The 15325-nt window shown below is 49.8% G+C and overlaps 1 protein-coding gene across 1 annotated transcript; it reads right to left on the reverse strand.

Moving 5' to 3' along the window:
• Positions 1-1975: 1975 nt before the first annotated feature.
• Positions 1976-12334, reverse strand: LOC146041729 (uncharacterized). Its single transcript, XM_083161642.1, has 5 exons — positions 12302-12334; positions 7428-7609; positions 6568-6696; positions 4883-5005; positions 1976-3879 (listed from the first exon to the last, which is right to left on the reverse strand). Exons 1-5 carry the CDS (start codon positions 12319-12321, stop codon positions 3716-3718), a joined length of 618 nt encoding a protein of 205 aa, XP_083017768.1. The 5' UTR covers positions 12322-12334; the 3' UTR covers positions 1976-3715.
• Between the last annotated feature and the right edge of the window lie 2991 nt (positions 12335-15325).

Raw genomic sequence — 15325 nt, forward strand, 5'->3', positions numbered from 1 at the left:
ATTAGTGCGCTTTTATATTGCCGCAGCCATGAACGCGTCTCAGTGACTGTTAAAAAATGCCTCGATTGGCATACAGGTTGTCCCCTACACACAGATCCACGCAAATAAATAAATTAATTACCAGTTTCTTATATAGCGCACACATGTTCCGCAGCGCTGTACAGAGAATATTTGGACATTTACATCAGTCCCTGCCCCAGTGGAGCTTACAATCTATATTCCCTACCACATGTACATGCACACACAGACATTCTAGGGTTAATTTTGTTATTAGACAAATAACCTACCCGTATATTTTTGGAATGTGGGAGGAAACCGGAGTACCCAGAGGAAACCCACGAAAGTATGGGGAGAATATACAAACTCCACACCGTTAGGGCCATGGTGGGAATGGAACCCATGACCTCAGTGCTGTGAAGCAGTAATGTAACCACTACACCATCTGTACTGCCCCATGATCAATAAATCATAGCGCGCCCCTCCTGCAGTCCTGCTGTTTCTCCAAATGCTTCCATACAGTGGCTGATAGCTCAAATCATCCACCAATCAACATACGGACAGTCATTCACTGTCTGGCTGGAGACTGGGATGCAGGTACTGTAGATTATTCTGTCTGTCTGGTCTGATTGTCGAAGGCACCAGCCCTGTGGGGGATCTCTGTAATACGCAGCTGGCCAATGGTCTTGCAGGTAATCCGATGCTGTTCCTAAGAGGCAGCACGGATCACTCATGCATTTTTATTGAGTGTCCAATGGTAGTGTCTAAAGATGCTCAAGAAGGGATCGCAGTTTTGCACTGTCAAATGCACACTTGTACAGCAGGGGAAGGGGTTTTACTAGTATTAGCAAAAGTCACTAAAGCATACTTCCCAACAATCAAGGTTTGCAGATCAGGAACCTTGCACACAACCAAAAGTGTTCTGATGAGTGGGGGTGTGGTCTCACAACACAAAACTTTTTGGCATTTTAGGGGCATACTCGGTGCTCCTTGCGCAGCTGGGCAGCCCCCCCCCCCCCCCCCAGCTCACATATTTGCACTTAGATGTTAGACAATTTCTTTATTGTTATAAAATAACATTTGTCCTTATTCATTCAACACATTCACAACTTACACACTTTCTAAACTGTGTTTTTTTGCTGCGATATTAACAATGGACTAAATGACAAAAGCAAATCCCTTATGCGCCTATAGCAGGTGGTAAGTTCTTCTGCAGCTGATGTTGGTGCACTTTTCATGTGCTGCGATAGACCTGGGTCCCTTAATTGTGATAATAGGAATTTAGGACAGTTTCTTTTCATTGCAGTTTCTTATCATTGCTTCAATGGCTAAAGATTTGCATCTAAAGTGAAAGCCTCCTGACTGAATGGCATTTGTACTTATATACTTAAATCTACCATCTCAACGTTGGCAGAAGGGTTTTTATTAATTCATCAACTGCAAAGACAGGAAATCTGCATACTCTTCTGTATTTCAGGTATACGTTATACAAAAAAAAACAACCGGAGATGTATTTAGCAAACTACAGGTATTACAGGTAGGCAGGTAGATACTTCTATTTCCTTTATAGATAAATATATAAACACTAGGTGATTCATCGCGCCCTACGGGCGCTCTTCACACCGTCGTAAGGGGCTGCGCCCCCTTAATTTGTGAACGTTTGTATATGAGAAATATGGTTAGAATTGTATGAAAGATGCCCTGTATTGCAACTTAGGTGTCCGCGAATCGCGGGAGGGGGGGTCGCGGAGGGTGCCGCGAATTGCAGGAGGGGGGGTTGTGGGGGGGTGGATGCTGCGAATCGCGGGAGGTTAGGGATTGCAGAGAATCGCGGGAGGGGGGTTGCGGCGAATCATGGTAGGGGGGGTCGCGGGGGGTGTGCCGTGAATCACGGGAGGGGGGGGTCACGGGGTGGGGTGCCAAGAATCGCGGGGGGGTGTGTGTGCCGTGAATCGCGGGAGTGGGGGTTCAGGGGGGGTGTGACGCGAATCGCCACAAGAAAAAATCAACACAGAAAGGTCAACACATGTAAATGTTGACAAAGTGTGGCACTTCATTGGTGTCCATGTCGACACATGAGAATGAATATAAAAACATTCAAAAAATGAAAAAAAAAAACTTCAAAAACTCATGTCAACCTTTTTCATTGTCGACCATAGCCATGTCAGTGTTTTCCATGTGCAATTTAATTCTGGAGCTGCCGCGAATCGCGGGAGGGGGGGTTACGGGGCGGGGGTTGCGGCGAATCATGGGAGGGGGGGTCACGGGGTGGGGTGCCGAGAATCGCGGGGGAGGTGTGTGTGTGTGTGTGCCGTGAATCGCGGGAGTGGTGGTTGTGGGGGGGGGGGGGGGTGACGCAAATCGCCAAAGGAAAAAATCAACACAGAAAGGTCAACACATGTAAATGTTGACATAAGTGTGGCACTTCATTGGTATCCATGTCGACACATGAGAATGAATATGAAAATATTCAAAAAATGAAAAAAAAAAACTTCAAAAACTCATGTCAACCTTTTTCATTGTCGACCATAGCCATGTCAGTGTTTTCCATGTGCAATTTAATTCTGGAGCTGCCGCGAATCACGGAGGGGTGCCGCGAATTGCGGGAGGGGGGGTCGCGGGGGTGGGTGCCGCGAATCGCGGGAGGGCGGGGTTCACAGGGGTTCCGGTGGGGGGTTGCCGCGAATTGCGGGAGGTGTGGGGTCACGGGGGTTGCCGCGAATCGCGGGAGGGGGGGTTGCGGGGGGGTGTGACGCGAATCGCCACAAGAAAAAATCAACACAGAAAGGTCAACACATGTAAATGTTGACATAAGTGTGCCACTTCATTGGTGTCCATGTCGACACATGACAATGAACATGAAAAAAATTAAAAAAATTTAAAATAAATCTTCAAAAACTCATGTCAACCTTTTTCATTGTCGACCATAGCCATGTCAGTGTTTTGCATGTGACATTTAATCCTGGGGCTGCTGCGAATTGCGGGGGGGGGGTGCCGCGAATCGCGGGAGGGGGGTCGCAGGGGGGGTGCCGCCCCGAATTGCGGGAGGGGTCGTGGGGGGGTTCTTTTTGCAGCGAATCGCGGGAGGGGGGGTCGCGGGGGGTGTTTTTGCTGCGAACCGCGGTAGGGGGGGTCGCGGGGGAGCGGGTGTTTTTGCCGCGAATCGCGGGAGGGGGCGCGCGGGGGGGGGGGGAGGTTTTGCCGCAAATCCGGCGAGGGGGTCGCTCACCTGGTGGCTGTGGAGTAGCAGTGCTGGGCAACATGGGAAGGCAGTGGGTGTCTGGCACTGTCTGTGGGCTCACTGGGCTGGTTCTCTGTCACATACCTCCCAACATGACCCTCTCCAGGAGGGACACAATGCTCTGTTTCTAGACTTCCCCTTAATGTATGATTGCCATCACCTGTTTTAAACAGGTTAATTTCTCAGAAAGGTGTTCAGCACAGATGAAGGCAATCACACATTAAGAGGAAAGTCCAGGAACAGAGCGTTATAGACACAGACACCCACTTTGAGTGACAGATGTAGCCAAATATATAAGAGATATCTTGTCCATTGTACTGCTGCCTTTATCACAGTGGTGTGGCGGAGTAATGCTCCACCGCATAATGTGCCGTTTAAAACATTGGCATCTAAAACAATCTTGAATCATTTACAGTTATCTACTAACATTAAATATAGCACTTTTATATCATTTTTCCATCAAGTAATAGAATCCCTTTATGACACAATAATGCTGTTTGGCGGGGGTTCCGATGCGTAACCTGGCAAGGAGTCCACCGTGTAGGGCGGTGGGGGATCAATGTGGTCACCTTCTGGTTTTGTCTGTAGAGTTGGTAAGTCATTGTCAGGTTCTATCCTTGAATGATAATAGCTCACACAGCCTGTGAAGGTAAAGAGGGTCAGTTGTTGAATATGTGCAAGTGCAAACCTCTTGTATCACACGCTGAGTGTTCTCCTACAAATGCAGTTGTGATGCATTTGGAGTAGACGGCAATGCCCGCCCCCAATTTCAGGCTGCAGCTGGCATCTGAAAAGTAGGTATTGACTTACAGTACTTTTCAGACTGAAGGCTGCAGAAATCGTTCGATGGTGACAATTATTAGTGCCGTGGCCGTATGCTTGGATGACATCACATAGGAGAACTCTCAAGGTCAGAGGTGTCCTTTGTGATAGGAGAGCTTACTGCTTTATGACCCGGTAGTCCTCCAGCACAATGGTTTAGTGATAAATGTGCCACCGGGGTTACCGAGTGGGATCCAATTACTTTATCGCTTTAGTGGTGCGGGAAAGACACACATTAAAAAAAAAAAAGCTTGGTGCCACTAAGTTGCGATGTCCGTGGCGTGCCAAAATTGGGTTATTTGGCACAATTAGGGAAAAGGTGTGTGAGGACACATCTGTATATATAATATTCTGACACTGACGGGATTGTGTAACAGTCTGCGCCTGCCACACTTGGGGCCAGATTCTCTAAGCTTCAGAAGTGATAAAATCCAGAGTGATAAACAGCCAGCCAATCAGCTCCTACCTGCCATGTCACAGGCTGTGTTTAAAAAATCAAGAAAGAAAAAGAAAAAAGGGTGACTCTTTTTGTCGACTCTTTTTGTCTTTCTTGATACTAACTGTGACTCATGGGAGCACCACCAACGAAGAAATTTTTAGGGACATCAGGTCCTGAGATATATAAAATGTTGGTTCTGAATATCGTGATGTGAAATATCCTGCTGAGAGTCTGTGCTAGTCCTCTCTATCTCCTTTTGATGTGTTTAAAAAATGTCAGGCAGGAGCTGATTGGATGGCTGTTTATCACTCTCTATTTTATCACTTTTGAAGCTTAGAGAATCTGGCCCATAGACTATTACTTAAAGCGCTAGGATGACTTACTGGCAACAAGAGACAGAATTGCAGCGATCCAGCCTAAGATAAGACCGTAGGCGACGCTCCGGAAGAATATGGCGATCATAAGGAAAACGGTTGCAGAGATCATCCCGCCGAGTTCGAGAATAGCTAACGGAAAGAGAACGTAATTAACAGATGAACGTATTCAGGTTAGCCAACGTGTTCTCCCCCCATAGAATACAAAATATACATATATTATCAGGATATAAGGCCTATCCATATTAGCATTTATTAATCTGTTGTGACATATTGTAGTGAGCATATTAAGTTCTCCTCGGTACAAACCATCTCTACTTAATGGCGAATCCGAATTCTGTGAATGACACCAGCCACGTACACTCTCCGAGGTTTGACACACCTCTCCCTGGGTGAGATGTACTAAGCCTTGACATGTGATAACATGGAAAGTGATAAACAACCAGCCAACTATCCTAACTGTCATTTTTTTTTCAAACACAGCCTGTGGCATGGCTGTTAGAAGCTGATTGGCTGGTACTTTATTACCTTTCAAGCTCAGTGCACCTGGGCGGCAGGTTCTGATTCCTTTGATGGTCTTGCATGTGCCTTATCAATTATACCCATGCCCAGGGCTTCTGTGCGAACGCCAGCGCCGCCCTGGACTGTTGGCGTGGCGCTCGATTGGGGAGGAGGACCTCAATGTAAGCCCCATCCGCATCCATGTAAGTCCCCCTCCTTTCATTGTCCATGAATCAAGATTTATAGATACAGGGCACGATGCCTTAAACCACTGCCCTCATGACCCCACATTTTCCAGGTCTCCTCAAAGAATCACGGGTGAAATAATTAGCTCCACCTGTGGGCACCTGCCGGGTGACCTGGAAAGCATGCGCTGTTGGAGGGTCCTGAGCAGGGCCGCCACTAGTATTGTTGGGGCCAGGGACTGACCAGCGGCACCCCCCCCCCCTTGCACACCCCGGCACCCCCCCCCCGCCTTGCGCGCCCCGGCACCCCCCCATTGCTATTACTTACCAGCGGCAGGCGGCAGCGCAGCAATTCATCTTGTGGTCGGGACTCGGGGCTCGGATCATCACTCACTGCACAGTGCAGCCTGCAGAGCGCCGGGGTGTGGTATGACTCACCGACAGTCGGGATCCCGACAGTCATTACCCCGACGTCGGGATCCCGACTGCCTGGCCTCAGACAGCGTGGCCAGCGCAACAAAGCCCCTTGCGGGCTCGCTGCGCTCGCCACGCTGCGGGCACGGTGGCGAGCTACGCTCGCCACCTATTCTATTCTCCCTCTATGGGGGTCGTGGACCCCCACAAGGGAAAATAGCCGCCGGCCGCCGGGAACCCTGCCGTCGGTGTTTTAACAGTCGGGATCCCAACGTCGGGTAATGACTGTCGGGATCCCGACTGTCAGGACCCCGTCCGGCACCCGAGCGCCGAGCCCCTCTGTATCCTAGTCTCGGCGCTCTGCAGACTGCACTGTGTATTGCGTGTGCCTGGCTGCCGGCGCCGGGTGGGGGAATGCATTGTGCGGGTGTGGGGGGGGGGGTGCCGTGCCACTGTGGGCAGCTGCCCGGGCCCCTCCAGAGGCCGGGACCCCGGACAGCTGTACCCCTGGCACCCCCCTGTCGGTGGCCCTGGTCCCGAGGACCGAAGGAAGAATTCTGCCTGATAACATTCCACATAGTAGTTGATGCTTACCTATAACTATTAGCATTTTCGCTATGGCTTTTTTCATATCCATAACGTTTAACCAAATTGCCAGTACGAGTACACCGCAGGCGAAGAAACTGAAGATAAAGGCGCACACCAGCAAGACCTTGGCATGTACTGAGAGAGAGAGAGAGAGAGAGAATGTACAGTAAATAACAATACAGGTAATTGTTGCTGCATAATCCTAGTGTCCTTGGTGCATTCTTTTAAAAAAAATAAGAACTACGTAGTCATGGGAACGGTAACAGTACGGGGCGGGCAGCTGACGTACTGTGACAGGCCACCCGTCCCCAGAAGGCAGATGGCTGCCTGCGTTCGCGTGGGGACACCTGGCGTTTTCCCCATCGTTTTTATGGACACGCCCAGGAAACGCAGGACATTCGCATGCAGACGCCTCCTGCCTGGTTCCAAAAAATCGTGTCCGCCTCCCAGCCCCAAAATATCGTGTACACCTCCCGGCCCCAAAAAATCGTGTCCGCCTCCCAGGCGGTAATGTGGGGCAAGTACCCCACATTATTGCCAGTCTTACGCTATTCCCCCCACACACACCAACAGCGGGGGAAGTGGTCATGGGACCCATAACGTGGATTGCATCATTGTAGCCCTGCCCAATGCTGGGCAATGCCTGCAATTCATCTTAATATGTGGTGATTTATGGGCACAGGCTTTTGTACAGTCAATCCCAGCGCCCAAGGCAGTTGCCACCTTGGTAGTTCTCTCTTTGCATCTTTTTGTGGCATTACTAATACTGATATTATTGGGCATATTACAGCGTAGAAGTTGGGACACCTCCTATTTCTGCAGCTTCCAGGGGGCTGAGGACATCAGAGGACAGTGTGATCACTTACTCATCCCAGAGTGGGCTTGACAAACTAATCTGTTGCAGATATTCCATAATCCGGCAAACTCCACATCACCATATCCATTGGCATTAACCCAGTGATTGGTTGATATGGTGATCAGCAGGAACAGAGTGCTCACAAGAACCATCCCGGTCACCGCCACTCTCAGCCTCAGGGACAAGGTGGTACTGAAAAGGAAGACAATATCTAAAATCAGGGCTTAAAGTGGTTCAGGAGAGGTGGTGGAACTGCACACACCCCCCACCCCCCACCCTACACACACACACCTCATTAGGCATTATCCCTTTACCTCCCATACAGAAATAATGGTCCCACAGGGAAGGGGTGTGGGCACACAATAGTAACAACACACAGTAACACAATCATTTACACATTACATGTAGTGCCCCTGATTCATATTAAATCACACAGTAGTGCCCCTTATACACATAATGTCCACAGTTGTGCTGCTTATACATGTCTGTCTCTGTCACTCCAGCAGCTCACTGCCCTTGTCCCTCAGCAGCTCCATGCCCTGTGTCCCTCCAGCAGCTCAATGCACTGTGTCCCTCCAGCAGCTCAATGCCCTGTGTCCCTCAGCAGCTCCATGCCCTGTGTCCCTCCAGCACCTTCATGCCCTGTGTCCCTCAGCAGCTCCATGCCCTGTGTCCCTCCAGCAGCTCCATGCCCTGTGTCCCTCCAGCACCTTCATGCCCTGTGTCCCTCAGTAGCTCCATGCCCTGTGTCCCTCCAGAAGCTCCATGCCCTGTATCCCTCCAGCAGCTCCATGCCCTGTGTCACTCCAGCAGCTTCCCCACCTCTGAGTCCCTCCAGCCCCCTCTCAACCTGTCTTCAGCAAGCACAGAGCCTGCTACTCTTCACTTCATAACATCACATACGCCGTGCCAGAAGAAGAAGCCGCTGGGACAGGCTTTTATGTTGGAATTACTGTTCAGGGCTGTGGTACACGTGGAACTCAGTTCCCCCCAACACATAGTTACCTCCTCTCCTTCATTCCGCAGGAGACGCCCTGACATAGCTGTAATCTCCCTCTCCCCCTCATTAGTCTAGCAATCTCCCTCATGTCACCTAGCCCACATTACACTGTTATATCATAGTTACCTCCCCTCATGCATTCTGCAGGAGACTCCCTGACATAGCAGCAATCTCCCTTTCTCTCTCATTAGTCTAGCCATCTCCCTCATGTCACCTAGCACACATTACACTGTTACATCATAGTTACCTCCCCTCCTGCATTCTGCAGGAGACTCCCTGATATACCAGCAATCTCCCTCTCTCCCTAATTAGTCTAACAATCTACCTCATGTCACCGAGCCCACATTACACTGTTACATCATAGTTACCTCCCCTCCTGCATTCTGCAGGAGACTTTCTGACATAGCAACAATCTCCCTCTCTCCTTCATTAGTCTAGCAATCTCCCTCATGTCACCTAGCCCATATTACACTGTTACATCATAGTTACCTCCCCTCCTGCAGAAGACTCCCTGACATAGCAGCAATCTCCCTTTCTCCCTCATTAATCTAGCAATCTCCCTCATGTCACCTAGCCCACATTACACTGTTACACCATAGTTACATCCCCTCCTGCATTCTGCAGGAGACTCCCTGATATAGCAGCAATCTCCCTCTCTCCCTCATTAGTCTAGCCATCTCCCTCATGTCACCTAGCCCACATTACACTGTTACATCATAGGGTACTTGTGTATTATCTGGGCGCCCGATTTTTTCATCTATTGCCACTACTTATGGCATGCAATGCGATTTTTCATTGTAAAGACCCGATTTTTAATTGTATAGTCAACCATGGGTGATTTCATACCCCCACTCGCTACGCTCGCCACACTATATAAAGGAATGACAGATACATTTACATTGAATCATTGGCACCATTTCCCAGCACTTTACCAAGTATAGTAGCTCTTACTAACTGCTTTGGGGCTCATCTACATTTGGATATAAATCATAATAAAAGATTCCCCTCAGATGTAGCAGTACACACCCACGCTTCTAGGTGCCACGTTCACAATCTCTTTTCACAATCTCTCCATATATGGAAATAGACACGCCCTTTGGGTGGAGCATGACACGCCCCCTCAGTGGGGCACTGTGCAAAATTCTACTACCAACTATAATCCCCCTGAAACTAGTTTTCAAAAGTAGGCAAGTAATATCCCCCTCACTTTAACCCCTGTCTAAAAGTGATTGCAGGAATTATAGGGGCTATCAATGTATTGCCAGCGAAGGGTCCCAGCTAAGGCTACTCCCGTGCGGATTGTAGTAATCCAATTATTTCCCATTCTTATTGAAATTTACACAGATTAAGTGAATGAGCCGTTAATGGTGCAAAGCTAAGCGGTGACCGCTAGAGGTTGTATTCAAAGTTTGGGTTACAAAAAAGCTGCCTAAAGGGAACCGGTAATGAGTCAGGAACATATAGCTGTCATACAAAGGGCACGATTCAGACCTGCATATACACGCATCCAAGCGAACAAGTCAATGCCGCCCCGCCGAACGCCCACCTCCCCCTCGCGCACCACCCGCCACTCCACCGAACGCCCACCTCTCCCTCGCGCACCACCCGCCACCCCACCGAACGCCCACCTCCCCCGCACACCACCCGCCACCCCACCGAACACCCAACTCCCCCGCACACCACCCGCCACCCCACCGAACTCCCGCCACCACCCGCCACCCCACCGAACGCACGACTCACCAGCACACCACCCTCCACCCCACCGAACGCCCGCCACCACCCGCCACCCCACCGAACGCACGACTCACCAGCACACCACCCTCCACCCCACCGAACGCCCGCCACCACCCGCCACCCCACCGAACGCCCGACCCCCCGCACACCACCCGCCACCCCACCGAACGCCCGCCACCATCCGCCACCCCACCGAACGCACGACTCACCAGCACACCACCCTCCACCCCACCGAACGCCCGCCACCACACGCCACCCCACCAAACGCACGACTCACCAGCACACCACCCTCCACCCCACCGAATGCCCGCCACCACCCGCCACCCCACCGAACGCCCGACTCCCCCGCACACCACCCGCCACCCCACCGAACGCCCGCCACCATCCGCCACCCCACCGAACGCACGACTCACCAGCACACCACCCTCCACCCCACCGAACGCCCGCCACCACACGCCACCCCACCGAACGCACGACTCACCAGCACACCACCCTCCACCCCACCGAACGCCCGCCACCACACGCCACCCCACCGAACGCCTGACTCCCCCGCACACCACCCACCACCCCACCGAACGCCCCATTGAATGCCCGCTCCCCTCCCCCCATAAAACCCCTCGGCGTTCCTCTGCTGCTGCCCCACCCCCCATCTGGAGCGAACGGAGCCGTTCACTGTAGGCGTCTGCGCATATCCGCATATGCACATGCGCAGACCCCGACCGTCGGGGAATGTTCCGATTTCGGACCCGAAAGAACAGGTCTGAATCGGCCCCACTGGGGATTCCAGTTGATAGATCTACAGTGCCTAGATAGACAGTCTATAGGTCTAACTCAAAAGGACGACATTCAATGGGTCGACAGGGTCAAAATGTCAACATGAAAAAAGGTAGACACAGAGTACGACTGTGAGCTTGACACTAATTAGAGGTCCAAGTGACTTTATCAACCTTTTGACCCTGTCCACCTTTTGACTGACGACCAATAGTGGTCGACCTTATGTCTGTCAACCTAGAGGCAATCTATCATGAGTCCGGATGCCGGGATTTCACTCCGGCGGGCCGGCATATACCTGATCGCTGTGCTACAAAAATGAGCACTCATGCGGTTGCTATCGGCAACAATGCCTCTTTTCACTTTATGAACCTTTTAGTAAATTGACCCGTAAGCAGGATCTGATCACTGCACAGTTATTGAGCCGTTCCCATGCTCTTCGCTAATTACTACCGTGGGAATCCCGTGGGAATATCCGGCATACAAGTAACGCAGTTGTACTGTGCATATGTGTATACACAAAGGGGGACATTCACTAAGATGGGACTTCTATTTCACATGGGGTGTTGCTATGGGCAACCAGTCAGATACGTTCTATTATCTTCTAGAAGGTGCTAAATAAATTAGAAGTAGATTCTATCTACCTATCTAACCACCCGTCCCCTTCTCAACCACTTTTCCCAAGTACCACCATACCCTCCAACATGACCCATTCCATTAGGTACAAAATGCTCTGTTCCTGGACTTCCCTGCCAGTGGCAGTTACAGATGTCAGCCTGCAGCACAGTCCAATATTCAAAAAGGGGAGCCACACCAGCTGCCATCCCAAACATCACTGAGAGTTGATGTGACCCCCCCTCTTTGAATATTGGACTGTGCTGTAGGCTCACATCTGTAACTGGCACTGGCAGGGAAGTCCAGGAACAGAGCATTTTGTACCTTATGGAATGGGTCATGTTGGAGGGTATGGTACCACTAATAATAGGCCATGGCTAGTGGAAACTGGAGGTACTGTACGATTATTAATCACAGACCCAGCAACATCAATGACCTCATCTGTGCAGGAAAACATGGCATGTATGTAAGGATTAGGGTTGAGAATCCTTGCTATAGAATTACAACATACAGATGAGTATTAATAGCCTGGAGAGAGATAAACTACCAACCAATCAGCTCCTGTTGTTTTTTAAACACAGCCTGTAACGTGACAGTTAGGAGCAGATTGGCCGGTACTTTATCGCTCTCCTCTTTTTCTCTCCACAAGGCCTTTAAAATGATAGTTATGAGCTGATCGCTTGGTATGTCACCCCTCTCCACTTTATCTCTCCCCGAGCTTAGCAGCATCTACCCCTAAGAGGATACTGTGCCGGCTACAATACCTTGGTTGGTTGGTGATCATGGTGTTCCCTTTAGCCAATGTCTGTAGAATTGAGACATAAAGTGCATGATTGCATCTTATATTTCAGCTGCGTTCCCCACCCACATCTGTGATTGTGTAACGGTTACACCACCGAGGAATTGGTGTGGTGAGTACAAGGAAGAGTATACACAGTAGGGTTACCTGACTCCACCACGTCTGTATTCATTGAGCAACGTCCACCGTGTACTGTATCACGTACTCAGGGGGTACTGGAGAACAGCAACACATTAAAGACTTATACCCCTTTCACACCACACTTGCTAAATGGTATATTGCTGTTTTTTTTTTTCATTTTAAAACGTTTAAGGCTGCAGTGGGCATACTTGCCTACTTTTTTTTTTTTATATATCTTTTTTTTTTTTAAAGATTGAATTTTTATTGAAGTTTTCCAAACATGTAAAAAACAGGCATAACAATACGGGGTATAGATAGAAAGAAGAGAGGAGGGCGGGAGGGACTAGAGAGGGAGGGCAGTGGCGTAACTATAAATTTTGCTCCCCCCTGCCATAAAATTTTGCGGCGCCCCCCCCCCCCCTATGTAAAAAATACAGTGCACTCCGAAAGAGAGACATGCCATCTCACAAGGACCATACACAATAGTAATCCCATTCCAAATTACACCACACAGTGGCACAACAGAACCAGTGGCGTAACAACCATTTGGTACCCTGTGCCAGAAAGTAAATTGGTGAGTGCACCACCACCACACCTAAAATAAGAGAGTGAGCGCCGTAGGCGCGCGGCAAAATGTAGGAGCGATGCTTCATGGGGAAGGGGCCTGGCCATATAAAAATACTAATAACATTGTAATGCCCATTATGTAGTACGCCACACAGCGTAATGCTCCTTACACAATATAGCGCACACCATAATACCCATATAATATTACAACACACATTATGCTCCACGCAATGCCCCGAGTACACATACACATGACTACATAATGCCCAGAGTTACCGACAGTAGTAGCGCTGTATATATATGATATAGATCCTGATGAAGAGATTAAAAACTCTTGAAACGTTGATGTAAGCAGGCGTCTGTCTCCTTTATTCTGAAAAGTCGCCGGAGTGCCGCCCTACCACCACGATATATTTGGGGACGTGCTTGTCTTCCAGGGGAAGGCACCTGGTGCTGCTGATTTTACACTGAACCGTGAAGTGCCGCCCTACCACCACTATAGATTATATATATATAAATATATATATCTGTACAAACAATAGAATGAGAAGGAGCGCCCAATAGTGCATTAAAATTGTATTTTAATAGACATAAAAACATCCATCCTGGATACAAATAGTGGGGACTCATACCAAGATATAAAACACTGTGGACTGGTTACCAGTACCACACGGCATATGAGTAAATACCACGGCAATACAGCTGGGCATCCGTCTGATCCAAGGTCCCGCCGGACATCCACACGCTGGCTTGCAGTGCAGCGATCCGGGAGACCAGAGCCAAAGTTTTAGCCAGGTGTCAGATGTTTTTATGTCTATTAAAATACACTTTTAATGCACTATTGGGTGCTCCTTCTCATTCTATTGTTTGTACAGATTTTTCACTCCGTGGATCCTGGAGTTGTTGCTTGTAGAGAAGGGAGCTGTGGCCATTACTGAACGGTCCTAGTGCTCATTAACCCTTGTCGGTCTGAACAGGAGGCTCAGGACCACTGGTCAAGTTCAAATAAGTGACTTTACAGCCCCTATACTCGCTTGTTTTATATATATATACACACACAGTTACCGACAGTAGCAGCGCAACTTATACTGTACATAACGACCACACCAGTTGCCGACAGTAGTAGTATCACAACTTATAAATAATGCTCACACCAGTTGCCGACACTAGTAGCGCTGCCTGTACATATTTCCACACCAGTTGCCGACACTAGTAGCACTGATTATACATATGCCCACACCAGTTGCTGACACTAGTAGCGCTGCCTGTACATATGTCCACACCAGTTGCCGACACTAGTAGCGCTGATTATACATATGCCCACACCAGTTGCCGACACTAGTAGCGCTGCCTGTACATATGTCCACACCAGTTGCCGATACTAGTAGCGCTGATTATACATATGCCCACACCAGTTGCCGACACTAGTAGCAATGCCTGTACATATGTCCACACCAGTTGCCGACACTAGTAGCGCTGATTATACATATGCCCACAGCAGTTGCCGACACTAGTAGTGCTGCCTGTACATATGTCCACACCAGTTGCCGACGCTAGTAGTGTTGCCTGTTCACAATGTACAAAGATGGAGCGCCTCTCAGCAAGCGCTGGGACTCGCCAGAACACCCCCGCTAGCGACCCGGCGCTCCATCTGACTGGGATGCGCGTCCCTTTTTCCTGGAGGCAGGGGACTTGAGCCCGTGAAGCGGAGATGGGCAGGTTTAGGGGGGGGGGAGTGGAAAGGTGGGATCAGGCGGCATGGGGACACATGCGCATCTGGTGCGCACACGTTCCCATCCGGCGGCTGGCAAATCTACCGCCAGCCCCTGTAAGAATGACAGGCACTCCATCAGTATGTATATATATATATATATACACACATACAGATGGAGTGCCCGTCATTCTTGCAGGGGCTGGCGGGGCAGATTCGGCAGCCGCCAGCCCCCGAAAGGGAACATGCTCCATGCTGCCTGATCCCACCTATACAGTATTTATATAATTATTTTAAATAGTACTGGTGTAAAATAAAAAAACACACCTCTGTTCTTAACTCTCCTGCTGGCTTCCCAGCTCCTCTGGCCAGGCTCTCCAGGCTCCAGCGTGTGTGATTGCATAGCAGCTGAAGCTGAGGCAGGGACCAGCAGACACTGCTGCTTCCCCTGCCTCGTCTGACTGACACTAGAAGCCCGCCCACCCGCATCCCATTGGATGTTTCTCCTGACCTCCCTCCCTCCCATTGGGCAACCCACCCGCCCGTCAAATAAATATTTTTTTTTTTCAGTGACAGATCCACTGTCATGGC

The sequence above is a fragment of the Crinia signifera genome, chromosome 19 (assembly GCF_055691185.1).
Source record: "Crinia signifera chromosome 19, ASM5569118v1, whole genome shotgun sequence".
In the NCBI taxonomy this organism is placed as follows: Eukaryota; Metazoa; Chordata; class Amphibia; order Anura; family Myobatrachidae; genus Crinia; species Crinia signifera.

Bases quoted from the DNA above. Each gene is read 5' to 3' on its own strand.
- LOC146041729 (XM_083161642.1), bottom strand. From the start codon at position 12,321: ATGATCACCAACCAACCAAG. The intron at 6,697-7,427 runs GTAAGTGATCAC...TCTCTCTCTCAG, and splicing joins TCAAGCCCACTCTGGGATGA to TACATGCCAAGGTCTTGCTG. The intron at 5,006-6,567 runs GTAAGCATCAAC...TCTTTCCGTTAG, and splicing joins GAAAATGCTAATAGTTATAG to CTATTCTCGAACTCGGCGGG.